The 18,214-nt window shown below is 40.3% G+C and overlaps 1 protein-coding gene across 5 annotated transcripts in view; it reads right to left on the reverse strand.

The window, feature by feature from the left end:
* LOC124120294 (protein CASP-like) overlaps nt 1–18,214 on the reverse strand; it is a 136,192-nt gene that overhangs the window by 58,635 nt on the left and 59,343 nt on the right. For all 5 annotated transcript variants that reach the window (XM_048391788.1, XM_046483089.2, XM_046483090.2 and 2 more), the window contains 2 exons: nt 13,466–13,598; nt 2,277–2,343 (listed from right to left, as the gene is read on the reverse strand). In XM_048391788.1, the coding sequence (XP_048247745.1) occupies nt 2,277–2,343; nt 13,466–13,598 (200 nt within the window). The remainder of the gene's footprint in view (nt 1–2,276; nt 2,344–13,465; nt 13,599–18,214) is intronic.

The following is an 18,214-nucleotide window of genomic DNA, read 5'->3' on the forward strand; positions in this document are numbered from 1 at the left end:
TGGTCGGGACTACAGGTGAAGACAGCTGCCCAGTACCCAACATATGTTTTAAGGCCCAATTTTGTATTGGTTGGTTTACCAAAGTTTTTGCCCAAAATTTAATGTTGGTGGTTGAAAAAACCCATAAAGGACAATTTCAACTTCCAGATTGGTGCTGCTATTAATGAATGAAAAACAAACAAGTTTTAACGTGGCAAGATACCAAAGATAATTCACCAATTTTTACAAAAAGCTGCGATAAACCTTGTGATCTTTTCATTTCACCTTTTCATTTCACCTAATTGTGAGTCCCACAAAATAAAAATCATCAAATGTTACTCTTTTTTTTGCAGGTATTTTTTTGAATGTTGGTCTAATAAACCAACTACGATAAACCTATATAAGGCCTAATAGCTAAGGTGGACAAAAAACATTTTTTGAGATCATCATTTTCAGACTGTAAGAGGCTTTTGAAAAAAACGTATGAAAATATTCTGCACTATTGCCTAGAAACTGACACGAGTCTGAAACTAACAAGGTACTTGAGCACCAGTTGACATTGCGAGGGTATGAACCTACGCCTAGGCTGCCAGGGCTGCTGCACAGGGTCAGGGGAGGAACACTTGGGGGGGGGATTGGGGGGTAAGCTAGAGAGCTGATTACAAGACACAACAAAGGGTGCCCTTGTGTTGTTCACCATAATGGGATCGAGGCGACTTTGTTCTCCCTCCAGGAGATACACACTCAGTGTTTTCAGGGAAATGTTTGGAGCGAATGTTAAGGGACTTCACATCATTACAAGCACAGGAAGCCCTCACACTTTCCCATAATTACAGATCATAATTAAAGCAAATTCACTGCTCAACTGACACTATCTTCAATCTTCTACTTTTTCACCTTTTAAATCTGATCATGGACTTTCATCGTTTTCAAATTTCCAGCCTTAGTGATCTTTAATGGAAGATATTTCGCATTTCATCAATGACAGTGCCTATCATTTTCAAAATCTCAAAAATCTAAATGCGATGAAAAATTCAATTAATTCAGGGAAAAAGCTAAGTGGCATCTTTGAACACATAGGCTCACAGACTATGTGGAGCAACTGTTGCAGATTAGTCACAGATGAAGAACAAAATAAAGGAAAAGCAAAATGGAGAAAAGAGCAATTTGTGTCAATTAGTTGTGTGGCTGTCTTGTATGTGAATTCCCTCTCTTTGTCTCTAGGGGAGTCGGCTCCGTTACCATGGCAACTCTATAGTTACAAATTCAATTATTGATTGGAAGTGTTCATCACGGAGCAATCGATGGCCTATAATTGATAGCTGTGCTATTGATATTCTACAAATCCATTAAGATTTCACTATACTGCTGCATCCTCGCTGCATCCTCTCTATACAGCACAACTGGACAATGTTTGACTACATTATTGCTAGGCTGGTTAGGCAGGACATAAATATGTTGGATGATATACATATGTACTGATGATATGCTGAAATGCTGGTGAGAGACGTCTTGCTACACCCAACAAACAACCCAGCTCTGGGTCCAATAGATTAACGTATATATTCCATGGAATCTTTTATCACATAAAAACATTCTCTCGTCTCAACAAAAAACAGTTTTACTGCTGATTTCAGAAAGATAGATTTGCAACAATATAGATTGTTTTTGACCAATTGCAGATATTCCAGCTATTCAGCGGGTCTGTAAATAATTGAGTCTGGGTCAGACAATCCAGTGATTGACATCATGAGCATCGATCCAGGTAAATTGGGGCACAATGACATGCATGAACCAAGTCAACCTTACAAAAAGTAATGGGTAAGGTGGTTTTATTATCTTCACAGTAAGGTGGTTTTCTTATCTTCACAGTAAGGTGGTTGTCCTATCTTCACAGTAAGGTGGTTGTCCTATCTTCACAGTAAGGTGGTTTGTCTATCTTCACAGTAAGGTGGTTCATCTATCTTCACAGTAAGGTGGTTGTCCTAACTTCTCAGTAAGGTGGTTTGTCTATCTTCCCAGTAAGGTGGTTGTCCTAACTTCCCAATAAGGTGGTTCATCTATCTTCACAGTAAGGTGGTTTGCCTGTCTTGAGAGATGGTTTGCTTAACTGTTTGGTGTTACACAGTCTAGGATTATTCTGTCTAGATAGTAAGTTTGCGATGAAAAATCTCTATATTTTGCAAATGAAATGCTGTTTGAAAATAATGAAAGTGCAAAGGTGAAATGATCGGATTATCCCAGCTCTGCATGCATGCTGACAATACCTAAACTAAAAGCATCTGAAGTCTACTTACTTTGCAGATGTAGCCTCGTCATATTTGGCCTTGACCTCAAAGAGTTCAGTTTGCACACTTTCAAGAGCTGAAATCAAAAACATAAAGAAATTATGTCAAATTAATTACACGAACAAGACATGTAGTTGTTCGGTGTGTTGACATTTATTGGACTAGTCGTGGACTAATGGTCGCAGGGACACGGAGGATGGAAGCTGCAAGCCGCTCGACGTCAGCATCTCAACGCTGCCACCTAACAGTTTTACTGCACTCATAAAAACACAGCAACCACGTCAGGTTGTCCCCCACAGGGAATCCGGACAGATTTGGCTGGATGTCAAATGAAGGGTGACTTGGGATTTGAACAAAGACAATCTGCTGTTGAAAGAGGCATGATGAAGTTAATGTAATAACTGGAAGTTGTGTCACCAGCACTGGCTAAGGTGGCTTATCCAGAAGCCTAGGTGACAGGTCAGTCAACTCTTTCCTTCCCTCTCTAGCAGTGACAGCTTGCATCACCTATCCACCCAGGATAATCCCCTCTTCCTGATCACTGCTGGACAGTGGATGCCTTCACCAAAATTGAACTCCACAGCAACACCCACACAGGGCCACTCTGGATGGTTGGTTGGTTGGTTGGTTGTTTTACACCACACTCAGCAATATTCCATCTATATGACGGCGGTCTGTAAATAATCAAGTCTGGACCAGACAATCCAGTGATTGATATGATATCATGAACATCAATCCATGCAATTGGGATCGATCACATGCTTCAACCAAGTCAGCGAGCCTGACCCCCCGATCCCGTTAGTCGCCTCTTACTACAAGCATAGTCGACTCCAGCAATATCATGGCGGGTGACACCAGAAATAGGCTTCACACATTGTACACATGTTGGGATTCGAACCCGGGTCTTCGGACGAGCGAACGCTTTAACCACTAGGCTACCCGACCACCCCTGTACCCACAGGACTACTCGAACTCATGTTATATATTCCTTAATGACATAACAATAAAACTACATGGTTACACTACAAGTCACCAATGTTTGCATTTCTTTCTGACTATGTATGAATTCCTTCTGACTGTTAAATGATTCATAAAGATAAAGCTTCACTCAACTTCAGTGAATTCCATAATCTTATAATTGTGTGCATGTATTGAAATCGTTTTGGCCAGGGCTGCGGAAAAACAATTTCCATTCGGAAATTTTGTACCCAACTCTCGAGACCTACAGCAGATTCCCAAGTAGAGACGGGTAATAGGGTGTCAGGTACCTGGGTAGTAAATTTGGACTCATACCAGCCTTACGTTCCACAGATTAACTATCTTCACAGGGCAAAGGATGTATCGCTCTAAGAAAGAAGCACTTCATCAAAAAGAGGGGCCTTGCTCAACAATGCAACTGCTGTAAGGCAGTGTAGATGTATTGGACATACGTCTTACCACAGGCTTAGGACACAGTAACAATCTACACAGGGACACTCAGAAGGCTGCACTATCAGAAATGTTAATCCAAGGGCCAGCCTCAAAAGGTGTAAAACAGGACTGTCCAAAGAGTACTGGGTGCCGTTGAACAAAACAACCTTAGAGCTACAACTGTCGTTAGTCTATGTTAAGGTATGGGAGTAACGACGACCTTAGCGCTAAGATCGTTTTGTACCACAGCACGCTGATACACACAGGGCCACCCAGAGTGGTTGTACTATCAGAAACTGTATTCATTTCATATTTGCTATCACCAACACCAGTGAAAGAAATCAGGAACATTAAACTTTCTAGTTGGAAATGGTTACCAACATGAAAGAAAATCATAAAAAACATGTTACTTCAAATATGTGAAGTTTAATATGTTATCAAACCAATTGCTATCATGAAAAACAAATGAATCTGAAGCCCTCCTATCCATCGCAGTGTCCCACTCATCCATCATATGGAAAATCAGAAGGGCTCCTACTAATCTTGTGTGCGAGATGAAATGTTCGAAGCATTGCAAACATGCTATCACAGCATAACTTGTCATCATATTAAAGACTGAACAAAGCCAGAATCAATGTCCCATGCTGTTCAAAGCCCCCACAGACATGTGCCAATATATCATGCCTCTGGTAAAAATGTTTGAACCAAAACGAGAAGTACTCAGTCTAAATCATCAAATTGGTGGAAAAAAATCATATCATCACTCTACCATATCACTAGTTAACACCCACGACACAAAGAATACAGGCATCACACTGTCAGTCAGACACAGGTACCACAGCATCAGTTGGACACAGGAACCATAGCATCAGTCAGACACAGGTACCATAGCATCAGTCAGACACAAGTACCACAGCATCAGTCAGACACAGGTACCATAGCATCAGTCAGACACAAGTACCACAGCATCAGTCAGACACAGGTACCATGGCATCAGTCAGACACAAGTACCACAGCATCAGTCGGACACAGGTACCATAGCATCAGTCAGACACAGGTACCATAGCATCAGTCGGACACAGGTACCATAGCATCAGTCAGACACAAGTACCACAGCATCAGTGGGACACAAGTACCAAAGCATCAGTCGGGCACAGGTACCTTAGCATCAGTCGGACACAGGTACCATAGCATCAGTCAGACACAGGTACCACAGTACATGTCATGGATATGAGTGCTGCTACAACAGGTATCGAAAAGAACAACAAGTCACAGACAGCCACACCGTCACAATCAGAACGCAGCTAAAATCACAATCAGAACACACCTACAGTCACAATCAGACAGACCTACAGTCACAATCAGAACACACTTACAACCACAGACACCACAGCAACAGACTCAGTCACAGACATGAGAGCACATGTCGCGAACAAAGGATCAAGTGACAGACAGTGATATGTACACTGATACAGCATCCTGAACGTCCATTGTTCAATAGCAGTGCTGGGAAATATGGTTCCCCTCAATTAGCTTACTTAACTTTCTCCCTCACTGCCCTGCCGAGGAGATGAACAGTGGATGAGGAGACGCTGGCCATGTGGAGTGCAAATCATCTGGTGTAAGTGGTCCTCCTCCTCCTCTCATGACATGACGCTGATGAGGAACAGGTAAGATACGCCGGTGATCAGCCACTGTGATGATCAGCTTATGTACAATGATAGACAAAACCCAGAGTCGATAGATAGCTCTAGTGATCAGAAGCATGATCGATCTGCAGCCAACTGACTGGGAGTCAATCAATACTGAGATTGTCAGGCCAATGTAGGCACAACTGAGCATCCGAAGCACTAGACACTGTCGGCAAAGAAGAAGCACCACACAAAGTACCAAAACCTTGAACTTGCACATACACAATAACTGGTAACAAACAAGACAATTAAATGCACAAACAGTGCTAAATACACAGGGTTAAGATAAAGCCACTTTGATCTCATTCATGACGCATAGTTAACCTAATGGATCTTTAACTAGCTAAATTGAACAGCCCATCACGATCGGTAACCAGCATGTGCCAAAATCTAGTAGTCGCGGACAGTTACAAGATGGTCACCTGGCATTTAAAATATAGATTTGAATTTTGACTACAGGCTAAAGAGGGTTTTGTGGCTTCCATGTATTGCATGTGACATCATTCATAGTGCATAGATATGAGATGAGTGGTGCACCGATCAGTCATATTATTGGCCAATTTGATTACCGGTATTGATCACATAATTATACAATCAATAATAAAGAACTAATTCGCATACTTTAATAGCATATGTTCCCTGAAAAATTCATTGTCATATTTAATACAACGTGACATTGAAACGCACCTATAAAACATGACCATAAACTTTTGAGAGCTTAACATTTTCTTTTTTTGATTATCGACCACAAGTTCAGAGGATGCCTCCCAACTCTAGCAGATATACTCCCAGGAAGCTGAGAATTAATTTTGAATGCACACATTCTTCAACAGGGGTAATAATCAGATGATTTTGAGTGGACAAATTTCTTCCACAAGCTTGCTGAGACCGACTACAACAGCAAGGTATTATGGAGGCCTCTGTGTCCCACTACCGTACTTGACAAACTATTCTACCTCTACAGTGGAAATCCGTCCAGAGCCTGGTTAAAATTGGTCTTCAGCAACCCATGCTTGTTGTAAGAGGCAACTAACGGGATCGGGTGGTCATGCTCGCTACGCTCATGGGGTCAATCGTTGGATTATCTGGTCCATACTCAATTGTTTACAGACCGCTGGAATATTGCTGAGTGTGGTGTTAAACAACAAAAGCATCACACACCTTCACAGCAGTACCCATCAGATGGGACCTTGTCAATCAACCTAGTAACAGAACCTTTATCTCATATGAACCAGTCGGAGATACATGAAGTCATTGACAGCACCACTGCCCGCCTAGCCAGACTACAGATCATGAGTCTGCCAATGATGAGGGAACCTAATGAGTCAATAACAGCAACAGTGGCTATTTAAACATTGGTGTTCTACAGGAAAGTGTAATCATATAATTGACCAATCAAACAATCAGCTGACATGACAGAGTTCCCGGCTGACCGGATAACAGGCTGTAAACTTGGTCCAAAGCATTGTAAGCTCATTACAGACATGGAGAGCTGACAGAAGTGATAATTAACACCAAGGAGGAAAAATACCTCCATTGCATGCATCGCACTGGGCTTACAATGGTGACTGGAGAGGTCCATAACGGTCTCAACAAAACAAGAACAAGACTCAGGAACAACTGAAGCTAATGTGTACCTGCAGCATATTAAGAGACAACTCAGCCAGGACTAAATCTAACATCAATCTTCTGAAGGGAAAGCCAAGATGATGATGATGATCATGATGATGGTGATGATGATGGAAGATTCTGCGAGTGATCGTCTCAACTGTGGACAGTAACAGAGGAGGGCCTCCCTGTTATGACAGCAGCGGACATTGATGGTCACAGTGATTGATTCACCCCTGTTTTAGTAGCACCTGTCATAAATTGAGCATTCTACACGAAACCTCGGTTGACAGGACATCTTTATTCACTTACTCCGTCAGTCAAAGTCTGACAGCATGAACACAGGACGACTGTTTTCTACGACAATTGATTTCCCTCCCTATGATGTATGTGTGAATCTAAAGGTCATAAACTTTCAATTATCATACAAGCCTATGCTCAGCTGACCAACACGAATTGTAGTTGGCCAGTAAAATGACTTCCATACTTACAAATATTCTGTTGTATTTATTCAATAAAGTGACAGAGTAGACTTGAGGACAATGGAACGAACTAACATGGCAGCCACAGACAACATACAGATTATTTTCTGTTCCTGGTTGAGGAAGTAATAAACTTTCATTTCCATCATCAACATTGAGCCAATTTGCAATTGATGCTTGACAAAAATCTGAACTGTCATACACAAAACTCACACTGGTACAATCTGCAGGGAGTTATCAAACACACATCAGCAATGTCACTGTTCCTGACACTGCAGCAAGGGCATTGTTACTGTCCCAATACAATGTTACCCTTTATGCATTGTTACTGTCCCAATACAATGTTACACCTAATGCATTGTTACTGTCCAAATACAATGTTACACTTTATGCATTGTTACTGTCCCAATACAATGTTACCCTTTATGCATTGTTACTGTCCCAATACAATGTTACACTTAATGCATTGTTACTGTCCAAATACAATGTTACACTTTATGCATTGTTACTGTCCCAATACAATGTTACACTTAATGCATTGTTACCGTCCCAATACAATGTTACACTTAATGCATTGTTGCTGTCAAGTGCAATGAATTATTATTTTTCTACTAAATTATTATTACACTACTAAATTATTACGTTCCTGCCACAATGTTAAACTCACTGAATTATTACTCTTCTGCTGCACTACACTACACATAACACTAATAAATTATTACATTTCTGCTACAATGTTATACCTATGTATTCTTACTATTCCCAATATAATGTTATAGTTCATAAATTATTACTGCTATGATAAAATATTACCCTTTATGCATTGGACCAGGGAAGATCCGGGGTAGAATAGGTCTTCAGCAACCCATGCTTGCCGTAAAAGGGGAATATGCTTTTCGTAAGAGGCGACTAACGGGATCGGGTGGTCAGGCTCGCTGACTTGGTTGAAGCATGTCAATGATCCCAATTGCGTTGATCGATGCTCATGATATCAATCACTGGATTGTCTGGTCCAGACTCGATTATTTACAGACAGCCGTCATATAGCTGGAATATTCCTGAGTGTGGCGTAAAACAACAAACGAACCAAAACGAACTTAATGCATTGTTACTGTGCCCAATACAACGTTGCACCCAATGCACTGTCACTCATGATACAATGTTACATTTCTGCTGTTGTATTGTAATCAAGAGACACTCAAAGTCTTTCATTGTAATCAATGTTGGTGATGACTACAACATCTTGTGAATGGTAAATGATGTGCAACGATTCAGGAAGACAACCCAAAATAGTAATGTCAGCGTGATCCATGACAAAACCTCTACATCATAATGACAAAATACAGAATGCCAACCAGTCCACATCTGTTCATAAAATATCACCTATAGTCAAATTCTTAGGAACACTAATCACATTGCAAGAGAAAAGTCAACTTCAATGTATCTATATGTAAATGAATATAACCTACACTGGGCTGCATGCACCATTGTTGGAGAGTTATTAATATTATTGATGAGAATTCGACCACATTTGGAATCAACTGATGGCAACAGCTGGATAAGAAAATCAGCCCATCAATACAGGTATCATCATATCAACACACATCATATTGACCTCAAGCTTCATTCCAACAAACTGGCGACTGGGGAATCAAGGTTATCATGGTTATCATACTCCTCATGGAGTCCTGCATATTCCTTATTTTGGGTGCCATACTCATGATAGGGGCTGGAGTATTCCTAATGTGGGGCTGGCAAATTTCCTCAAAGAGGCTGTTGCACTTTTCATGGAGGTTTTCATAATACTCATATAGGCTCTTGCATACTCCTGATAGGGACTAACATGCCATTGTTTTAACATAGGCTGTATACTCCTGATAGAGAGTGTCTAGAGGCTGACATATTCCTCATAGGGGCTGACATACTCCTCATAGGGGCTACCAAACTGCATCCTTGCTGGTGATAGAGGTGACATACTCCTCATAGGGCTGACATACTCTTTATAGGGGAGACATACTCCTTATAGGGGAGACATACCCCTTATAGGGGAGACATACTCCTCATACAGGCTGACGTACTCCTCATAGGGCTGACATACTCTTTATAGGGGAGACATACTCCTTATAGGGCTGACATTCTCCTTATAGGGAAACATACTCCTTATAGGGGAGACATACTCCTTATAGGGGAGACATACTCCTCATACAGGCTGACGTACTCTTCATAGGGCTGACATACTCCTTATAGGGGAGACATACTCCTTATAGGGCTGACATACTCCTTATAGGGGAGACATACTCCTTATAGGGGAGACATACTCCTCATAGGGATGACACTACTCATAGGGGATCCCAAAATGCATTCTTACTGCTGATAGGGGATGACATACTCCTTATAGGGGCTACCAAACTGCATCCTTACTGCATAGAGCCGACATACTCCTCATACAGGCTGACGTACTCTTCATAGGGCTGACATACTCCTTATAGGGGAGACATACTCCTTATAGGGCTGACATACTCCTTATAGGGGAGACATACCCCTTATAGGGGAGACATACTCCTCATACAGGCTGACGTACTCCTCATAGGGCTGACATACTCCTTATAGGGGAGACATACTCCTCATAGGGCTGACATACTCCTCATAGGGAAGACATACTCCTTATAGGGGAGACATACTCCTCATAGGGATGACACTACTCATAGGGGCTACCAAACTGCATCCTTACTGCATAGAGCCGACATACCCCTCATAGGGGCTGACATACTCCTTATAGGGGCTGCCATGCTCTAGACATAGACACGCTAACAAAACTCAACACAAAACCTAACCAACCCTCACCATGTATAGTAGCTTCGATAGACCAGGTTGTCCCTTACAAAGTGATCTCAAAACATTGGCTATCCCAAACACATGTGTTGGAGATGGACCACTTTCATGAAACTGGGTCCTGTCACAAGTTTAACATGGCTGTGTTGGTCCAGTGGATGATGCAGTGCTTGGCAGTTAGGGTGATGAATGTGATCAATGCTTATTGCTATTCAAGGGAGGCTAACAGGATGATGTCCCACCTTGAATACAAATCATTGCCCGTCTGTGAACTTCTAACCAATCATTACCAATAGTACACATCATAAAATAATGAATGTACTTGTTACCACACCCTCTACACCATACATAAATGTTTCAAGTTAATTGATTTGTATTACTTTCATTGTCTAGGTGTAATTCCAAACTGTGTCTCCAAATAAAGGAATACACAGATTAAATACCGTAAAATGACAAAGCGTTAACATCAGTTGGGAGCTTATGCATGCTTTTCTCACAAGACTACTACTTACAAATGGTTGTCGTTCACAACACTGAATTTTATTAATAGCTTGTTTGTTTAATGTTTGACTCTCAGCAATATTCTGACCGCCTGTAAATAATCGAGTCTAGACCAGATAATCTAGTGATCATTATTGTGAGCAACGATCCACACCTTTGGGGTACGACACGCAATTAACCAAGTCACCGCGCCTGGTCACCTGATCCATCTGGTCGCCTCCTAGGGCCAGCATGGGTTGCTCGGTACCTGTTCTAACCTGTAATTCCATCAAGTAATGTCACAACTGATTTCAGAAACAGCCATAGAAGAGATGTAATGACTGACAACAACAATGTCCTTCATGATATGTCACAACTGACAAAAGCTGCCAATGGACATCACAACTGATTTCACAAACAGCCATCAAGTGATGACAACTCAGCGGTAGAAACTGGCACTAGTCCTATAGTCCAAACTGCCCAATAGGTAAGGTATCATCAGGACTAGTAGAAATTTGCCATTTTTAAGGGTTTTGCTTAATGTTATCATTATAAGGACTAGTGCACTAAAACTGTTAGTTCCTATTGCTGCAACTGATTTCAGAAACAGCCATCCGGTGATGTCACAACTGATATCACAAACAGCCAACAAGTGATGACAACTCAGCGGTAGAAACTGGCACTAGTCCTATAGTCCAAACTGCCCAATAGATGAGGTATCATCAGGACGAGTAGAAATTTGCCATTTTTAAGGGTTTTGCTAAATGTTATCATTATAAGGACTAGTGCACTAAAACTGTTAGTTCCTATTGCTGCAACTGATTTCAGAAACAGCCATCCTGTGATGTCACAACTGATTTCACAAACAGCCATCAAGTGATGTCACCAGATGAGGTTTCTGCATTAATCTCCATCCCTCCCTAAACTGTTCACAATAAACAACAGAGGTAATGAATTGTACACGTCACTGATAAACGAGTTGACACAGGATGATGAATGACATTCATCCAATGAACTGAGCGCTCAAATCAAACTTGATTGTGACTTACATAACGTGTTGAGAATATGCATGATTCAGTAACCTTTCCACCCCAAATGATGGGTGAATATTAACTAAATCTGGGATGTGTCATTTGTCAACTATCCCCAGCAATATGGCCGTACAGAACTGAAATGCTGTGAACACACTGATCATGGAAGTCCCAGGAATGAGTGCCGGTAGCGTACAGGTAATGCAGGGATTCATCCAAGATAAAAAAAAAGTGCCCCTGAAGGTTAATTGGCAAAAACATTTTATTTCTTAAAAATCTGATTTTTTTCAGATTTCATTAAATTCAGGTGTTTTTGCTCACCACTGCATTAAGTGCACTACTTCAAGTCTAAACACTAAATGAGTGAGTGAGTTGGGTTTAACGCCACTTTTTAACAGTATTCCAGTTATATCACGGCGTGTCAGCTTAATGTGGGAGGAAAGCCCGAAGTGATGCAGGTCTTAGACATTAACCACTTGGATGAAACCCACGAGCACGGGTATGGTGCTGACAAACCTAGAAACATAATCGGGGCGAACCGGGATTCGAACCCACGATCATAGGTTTCTGGCGTGCCCAAGGGACGCAACTCTGCACAGCGAATTGCGTCACCTTAGACGACTGGGCCACCCGTGCCCCTCTAAACACTAAAGCTCTTATTCATTGCTACTGTTAGTGTTATCACTGAAATACAAGTGACATCAACAAAGTCATATCATTAGTCCTAACTATCATAATATGAATTGGGAAAGTATTCATTTCAACTTGGGAATTTGAACTGAAGTTTGATGAAGATGTTGGGCCATCTGAGCAGGTCAATCCCTGTTATGTCACGGAAATGTGGTGCTCTGAGCTCATCTCTCAAATTGTTGTCCCATTCTTGAAATGTCTGTGACGTTAATATCAAGTTCAGTTTCTCACAAAGAACAATAATCCTGTCAAGTGCCAATGGCATATGACACTCCCTGACCAGTAGACATCAACACTGTCATCCCTAAAACAAGACAAACAAGCTCACTTGCAGACACAAATACAATATCAGACACTGCCATCCCCAAAACAAGGCTGACACTCTCATCGACATACACAAATATATTATCAGACACTGTCATCCCTAAAACAAGATAAACCATCACACATCCACATACATACATGCATAAACACAGACACCATCACACATCCACACATATACTTGCATAAACACACAGACACCATCACACATCCACATACATATATATGCATAAACAGAGACACCATCACACATCCACATACATAAATGCATAAACACAGATACCATCACACATCCACAGTCATACATGCATAAACACAGACACCATCACACATACACAGTCATACATGCATAAACACAGACACCATCAAACATATACGCATAAACACAGACACCATCAAACATACACGCATAAACACAAACACCATCACACATACACATATGTAAATGCATAAACACACAGACACCATCGTACACACACACACACACACAACACCATCACACATCCGCCTGCAAACACACATAAACAAAGAGGTACACTGACAGTATCACACATCAACATAAGCACACACATAAACACGGACACATTCAGACAACCAACATGACACTGAAATACATCTACATTTACCTGTGCATACACTTATTAGAAACCTACCTGAATGTAAGTTTGTGATCTTTTGCTCCGCCTCTCCGAGTTTCTTGGCCACAGACAACTGAGTTTCTTGTAGTTGGCGTTCCTTTTCGGCAAAAATTCTTTGAAGTTCCCGTTCTTTTTCTTTGGCCCTGTTCTGAAAGTCGAAGGAATGGCTCCATGTTAGAAAGGTTGCCTACATCAGCAAGAGCAATGTGATACAGAGCTGTCCCAATCAGCAAGAGGGGAAACTGTCGCCGAGCCCAGCAATCTGTACAAGTCAGGTACGCTGATAGGTAATAAATAACAATGAAATCTAGGATGGGATATGTGTATGTATATCTGTGTATGCAGTGAGCACAGGTCATCGCTAGTGATCCCATTCTGTCACATGGATCGTACATGATTGATCTAAGTGCCCCCGATGGGTGTCGGGCCGAGCAGTCCATGGACCTGCTGGGTAGGGAGGGATGAGGAGGACCTCCATGTTCAGTAAGCTGATGTTCATGTGATCGGAGTACAGAGCACAGCACAAATCACACTTTGATGGAATCACACCGCCTCTACAGACAGACACACTTGTCGTCGTGGTCGCTCAGCTGTGACGCTCACCACAGCTAGGCTACAGTACCCCTGTCTTGCAACTTCTCATAATTGTTTTCAATATGAAGACATTCTCCTCTGTCATGGGACAGTTTAAGAGATTGTCTTGGTGGTCAATGGGAGGTTAACACTGTCAAACTGGCCTAGCTCCCAGCTCGCTACTCATCAGGACGACTCCTGGGGTTTACATCATTGACGTACATCACCACCATTTGATTCAAATTCCAGTTGGATGATCATTACCATAAATTAAGTTTGTGTCATTTTTATTTCAGAAACATGTGATGAATATTAACAATACAAAATATTTCAATATCAAAATTTTGCCAGAAGCAGGTGTTTGTCTACCTTGAAGCCCATCCTGTCAACATTCAGACATTTTATTAGAAAGCATAGGAAGGTAAAATCAAATACCTCAACATTTTAATGTTTCAATCTAAAAAAATTCAAGTGTTTTTGAGAGTATTTTTCAAAAGACAAATAAGATAAATCAAAATTTTCCTGTGTACACTGAATTCATATTTTGCTTTTTGTAGTGAATCAATCAATACTTTGCTATATATACTGAATCAATACTTTGCTGTATATACTAAATCATTCATTTGCTATTTATAATGTATCACTATTTCGCTATTTATATTGGGCTAAATATACCAAATTAAAGAATGTACCATTGAACTTACATTCATGAGGGCATATTTGATCGACAATCTAGTAAAAAAGGTTGGATTAAGTCAAACTTCTGAAGTGAACACCATACATCAAACAGGTTGAACTTATATGATCATTCCATAAAATGAACCAAAAGTTTAAAAAGTTTGAATAATGATTGTTTGGTGGTTGTGCTGCATATGTGAAAATAGCGGCTGTCTCCGGGGTGGGATGTTCCGATGAGAGCTGATCACCATCCGATCACTGCATCCCTCTATCTGGTCACTTGGTGGCGGAGTCAATGAGGCGTGGCCAGTCTGCTGTCCAATCCTAGCTCACCACACAGGCTCATCGCAATCACGTAAATTGATTCTCGGCCATTGGAGCCAACAAGTGAATCAGTAGAGGGGAGATGTGGCCATGGGTTTTAATCAAATGATAGCCCTACAGAGCCAATCGCAGTCACAGAGCTCTTTCACGTCTCCATTTCTATCGACTCAGCAGAGCGTGGAGCAATACTTCCACTGATCATGCTCATCCAGAACTTCATGTCCGAGCTCAGGAAAACATTCCAGATCATTCATTTTGAGATGCCTCCTCCTGGGTATTGTGCTCTCCCATTCTTATTGTCGAGTTATTGTTGCCGTGAAAGGAAGAGATGAGCTCAAATCATCGGAGAATGGTTCCGTAACTTTGCTTGTAATTGTCAAAAATGATTCTTTGACTGATTTTAACATCATAAATGTGTCTAGGTCCTTTTGGGTCATCATTTTGATAACTCTTACATAGAGGACGCCTCCCTGGAGGACGGGCAGAATTAATTGGAATCGGAGGGACGCTTTGCAAAAATCACTCAAATTGATTTGAAAGTACTGCAGTGACATGTAGGGGTTAAAAGTTTGGAAGAAGTCAGCTAACCATACTTCTGGAGAGATAACACTGAGAGCTGGCGACTTAGTGATTCCTCGTCCCCTGCTGCTGCTGCCTGAACAACACCATCACCATCATCATCATCACCTCTAATAGTGTTACAGACTGCTTCAGTCTCATACTCCTACTCCTAGCTTGATGATGTGGTCAGCATTCAACATGGCACTGTGACTAACACTCAGACAGTGGTGTCACATGCATACAAGAACTTGCTTGTGAGATTTTCAAATATTAGAACTTAATATCACATAATTAAACAACTATTGCTGTTATTCATCAATGGTATTGAATCATTGTCATTTTGAATTATTGTCTATCCATGCATGGTACTGAATCATTGTACTACTCATCTATTGTCTATCCATGTATGGTACTGAATCATTGTCATACTCATCTATTGTCTATCTATGCATGGTACTGAATCATTGTCATACTCATGTATTGTCTATCCATGTATGGTACTGAATCATTGTCATATTCTGCTATTGTCTATTAATGTATGGTACTGAATCATTGTCATACTCATGTATTGTCTATCCATGCATGATACTGAATCATTGCCATACTCATTTATTGTCTATCTATGCATGGTACTGAATCATTGTCATATTCATCTACTGTCTATCTATACATGGTAAAGAATCATTGTCATTTTGAATTATTGTCTTTCTATGCATGGTACTGAATAATTGTCATATTCATCTATTGTCTATCTATGCATGGTACTGAATCATTGTCATACTCATGTATTGTCTATCTATGCATGGTACTGAATCATTGTCATACTCATGTATTGTCTATCTGTGCATGGTACTGAATCATTGTCATACTCATCTATTGTCTATCTATGCACAGTACTGAATCATTGTCATACTCATGTATTGTCTATCTATGCACGGTACTGAATCATTGTCATACTCATGTATTGTAACTATGCATGGTACTGAATCATTGTCATATTCATCTATTGTCTATCCATGCATGCTACTGAATCATTGTCATACTCATGTATTGTCTATCTATGCAGGGTACTGAATCATTGTCATACTCATGTATTGTCTATCCATGTATGGTACTGAATCATTGTCATACTCATGTATTGTCTATCTATGCATGGTACTGAATCATTGTCATACTCATGTATTGTCTATCCATGTATGGTACTGAATCATTGTCATATTCTGCTATTGTCTATTAATGTATGGTACTGAATCATTGTCATATTCATGTATTGTCTATCCATGTATGGTACTGAATCATTGTCATACTCATGTATTGTCTATCTATGCATGGTACTGAATCATTGTCATACTCATGTATTGTCTATCTATGCATGGTACTGAATCATTGTCATACTCATGTATTGTCTATCTGTGCATGGTACTGAATCATTGTCATACTCATCTATTGTCTATCTGTGCACGGTACTGAATCATTGTCATACTCATGTATTGTATCTATGCATGGTACTGAATCATTGTCATATTCATCTATTGTCTATCTATGCATGGCACTGAATCATTGTCATTTTGAATTATTGTCTATCTATGCATGGTACTGAATCATTGTCATACTCATGTATTGTCTATCTATGCAGGGTACTGAATCATTGTCATACTCATGTATTGTCTATCCATGTATGGTACTGAATCATTGTCATACTCATGTATTGTCTATCTATGCATGGTACTGAATCATTGTCATATTCTGCTATTGTCTATTAATGTATGGTACTGAATCATTGTCATATTCATGTATTGTCTATCCATGTATGGTACTGAATCATTGTCATACTCATGTATTGTCTATCTATGCATGGTACTGAATCATTGTCATACTCATGTATTGTCTATCTATGCATGGTACTGAATAATTGTCATACTCATGTATTGTCTATCTGTGCATGGTACTGAATCATTGTCATACTCATCTATTGTCTATCTGTGCACGGTACTGAATCATTGTCATACTCATGTATTGTATCTATGCATGGTACTGAATCATTGTCATATTCATCTATTGTCTATCTATGCATGGCACTGAATCATTGTCATTTTGAATTATTGTCTATCTATGCATGGTACTGAATCATTGTCATATTCATCTATTGTCTATCCATGCATGCTACTGAATCATTGTCATACTCATGTATTGTCTATCTATGCATGGTACTGAATCATTGTCATACTCATGTATTGTCTATCCATGTATGGTACTGAATCATTGTCATACTCATGTATTGTCTATCTATGCATGGTACTGATTCATTGTCATACTCATGTATTGTCTATCCATGTATGGTACTGAATCATTGTCATACTCATGTATTGTCTTTCTATGCATGGTACTGAATCATTGTCATATTCATCTATTGTCTATCTATACACGGTACTGAATCGTCATACTCATGTATTGTCTTTCTATGCATGGTAGTGAATCATTGTCATATTCATCTATTGTCTATCTATGCATGCTACTGAATCATTGTCATACTCATGCATTGTCTATCTATGTATGGTACTGAATCATTGTCATACTCATGTATTGTCTATCCATGTATGGTACTGAATCATTGTCATACTCATGTAT

The sequence above is a fragment of the Haliotis rufescens genome, unplaced genomic scaffold (genome assembly GCF_023055435.1).
Source record: "Haliotis rufescens isolate VD_foot unplaced genomic scaffold, xgHalRufe1.0.p SCAF_99, whole genome shotgun sequence".
In the NCBI taxonomy this organism is placed as follows: domain Eukaryota; kingdom Metazoa; phylum Mollusca; class Gastropoda; order Lepetellida; family Haliotidae; genus Haliotis; species Haliotis rufescens.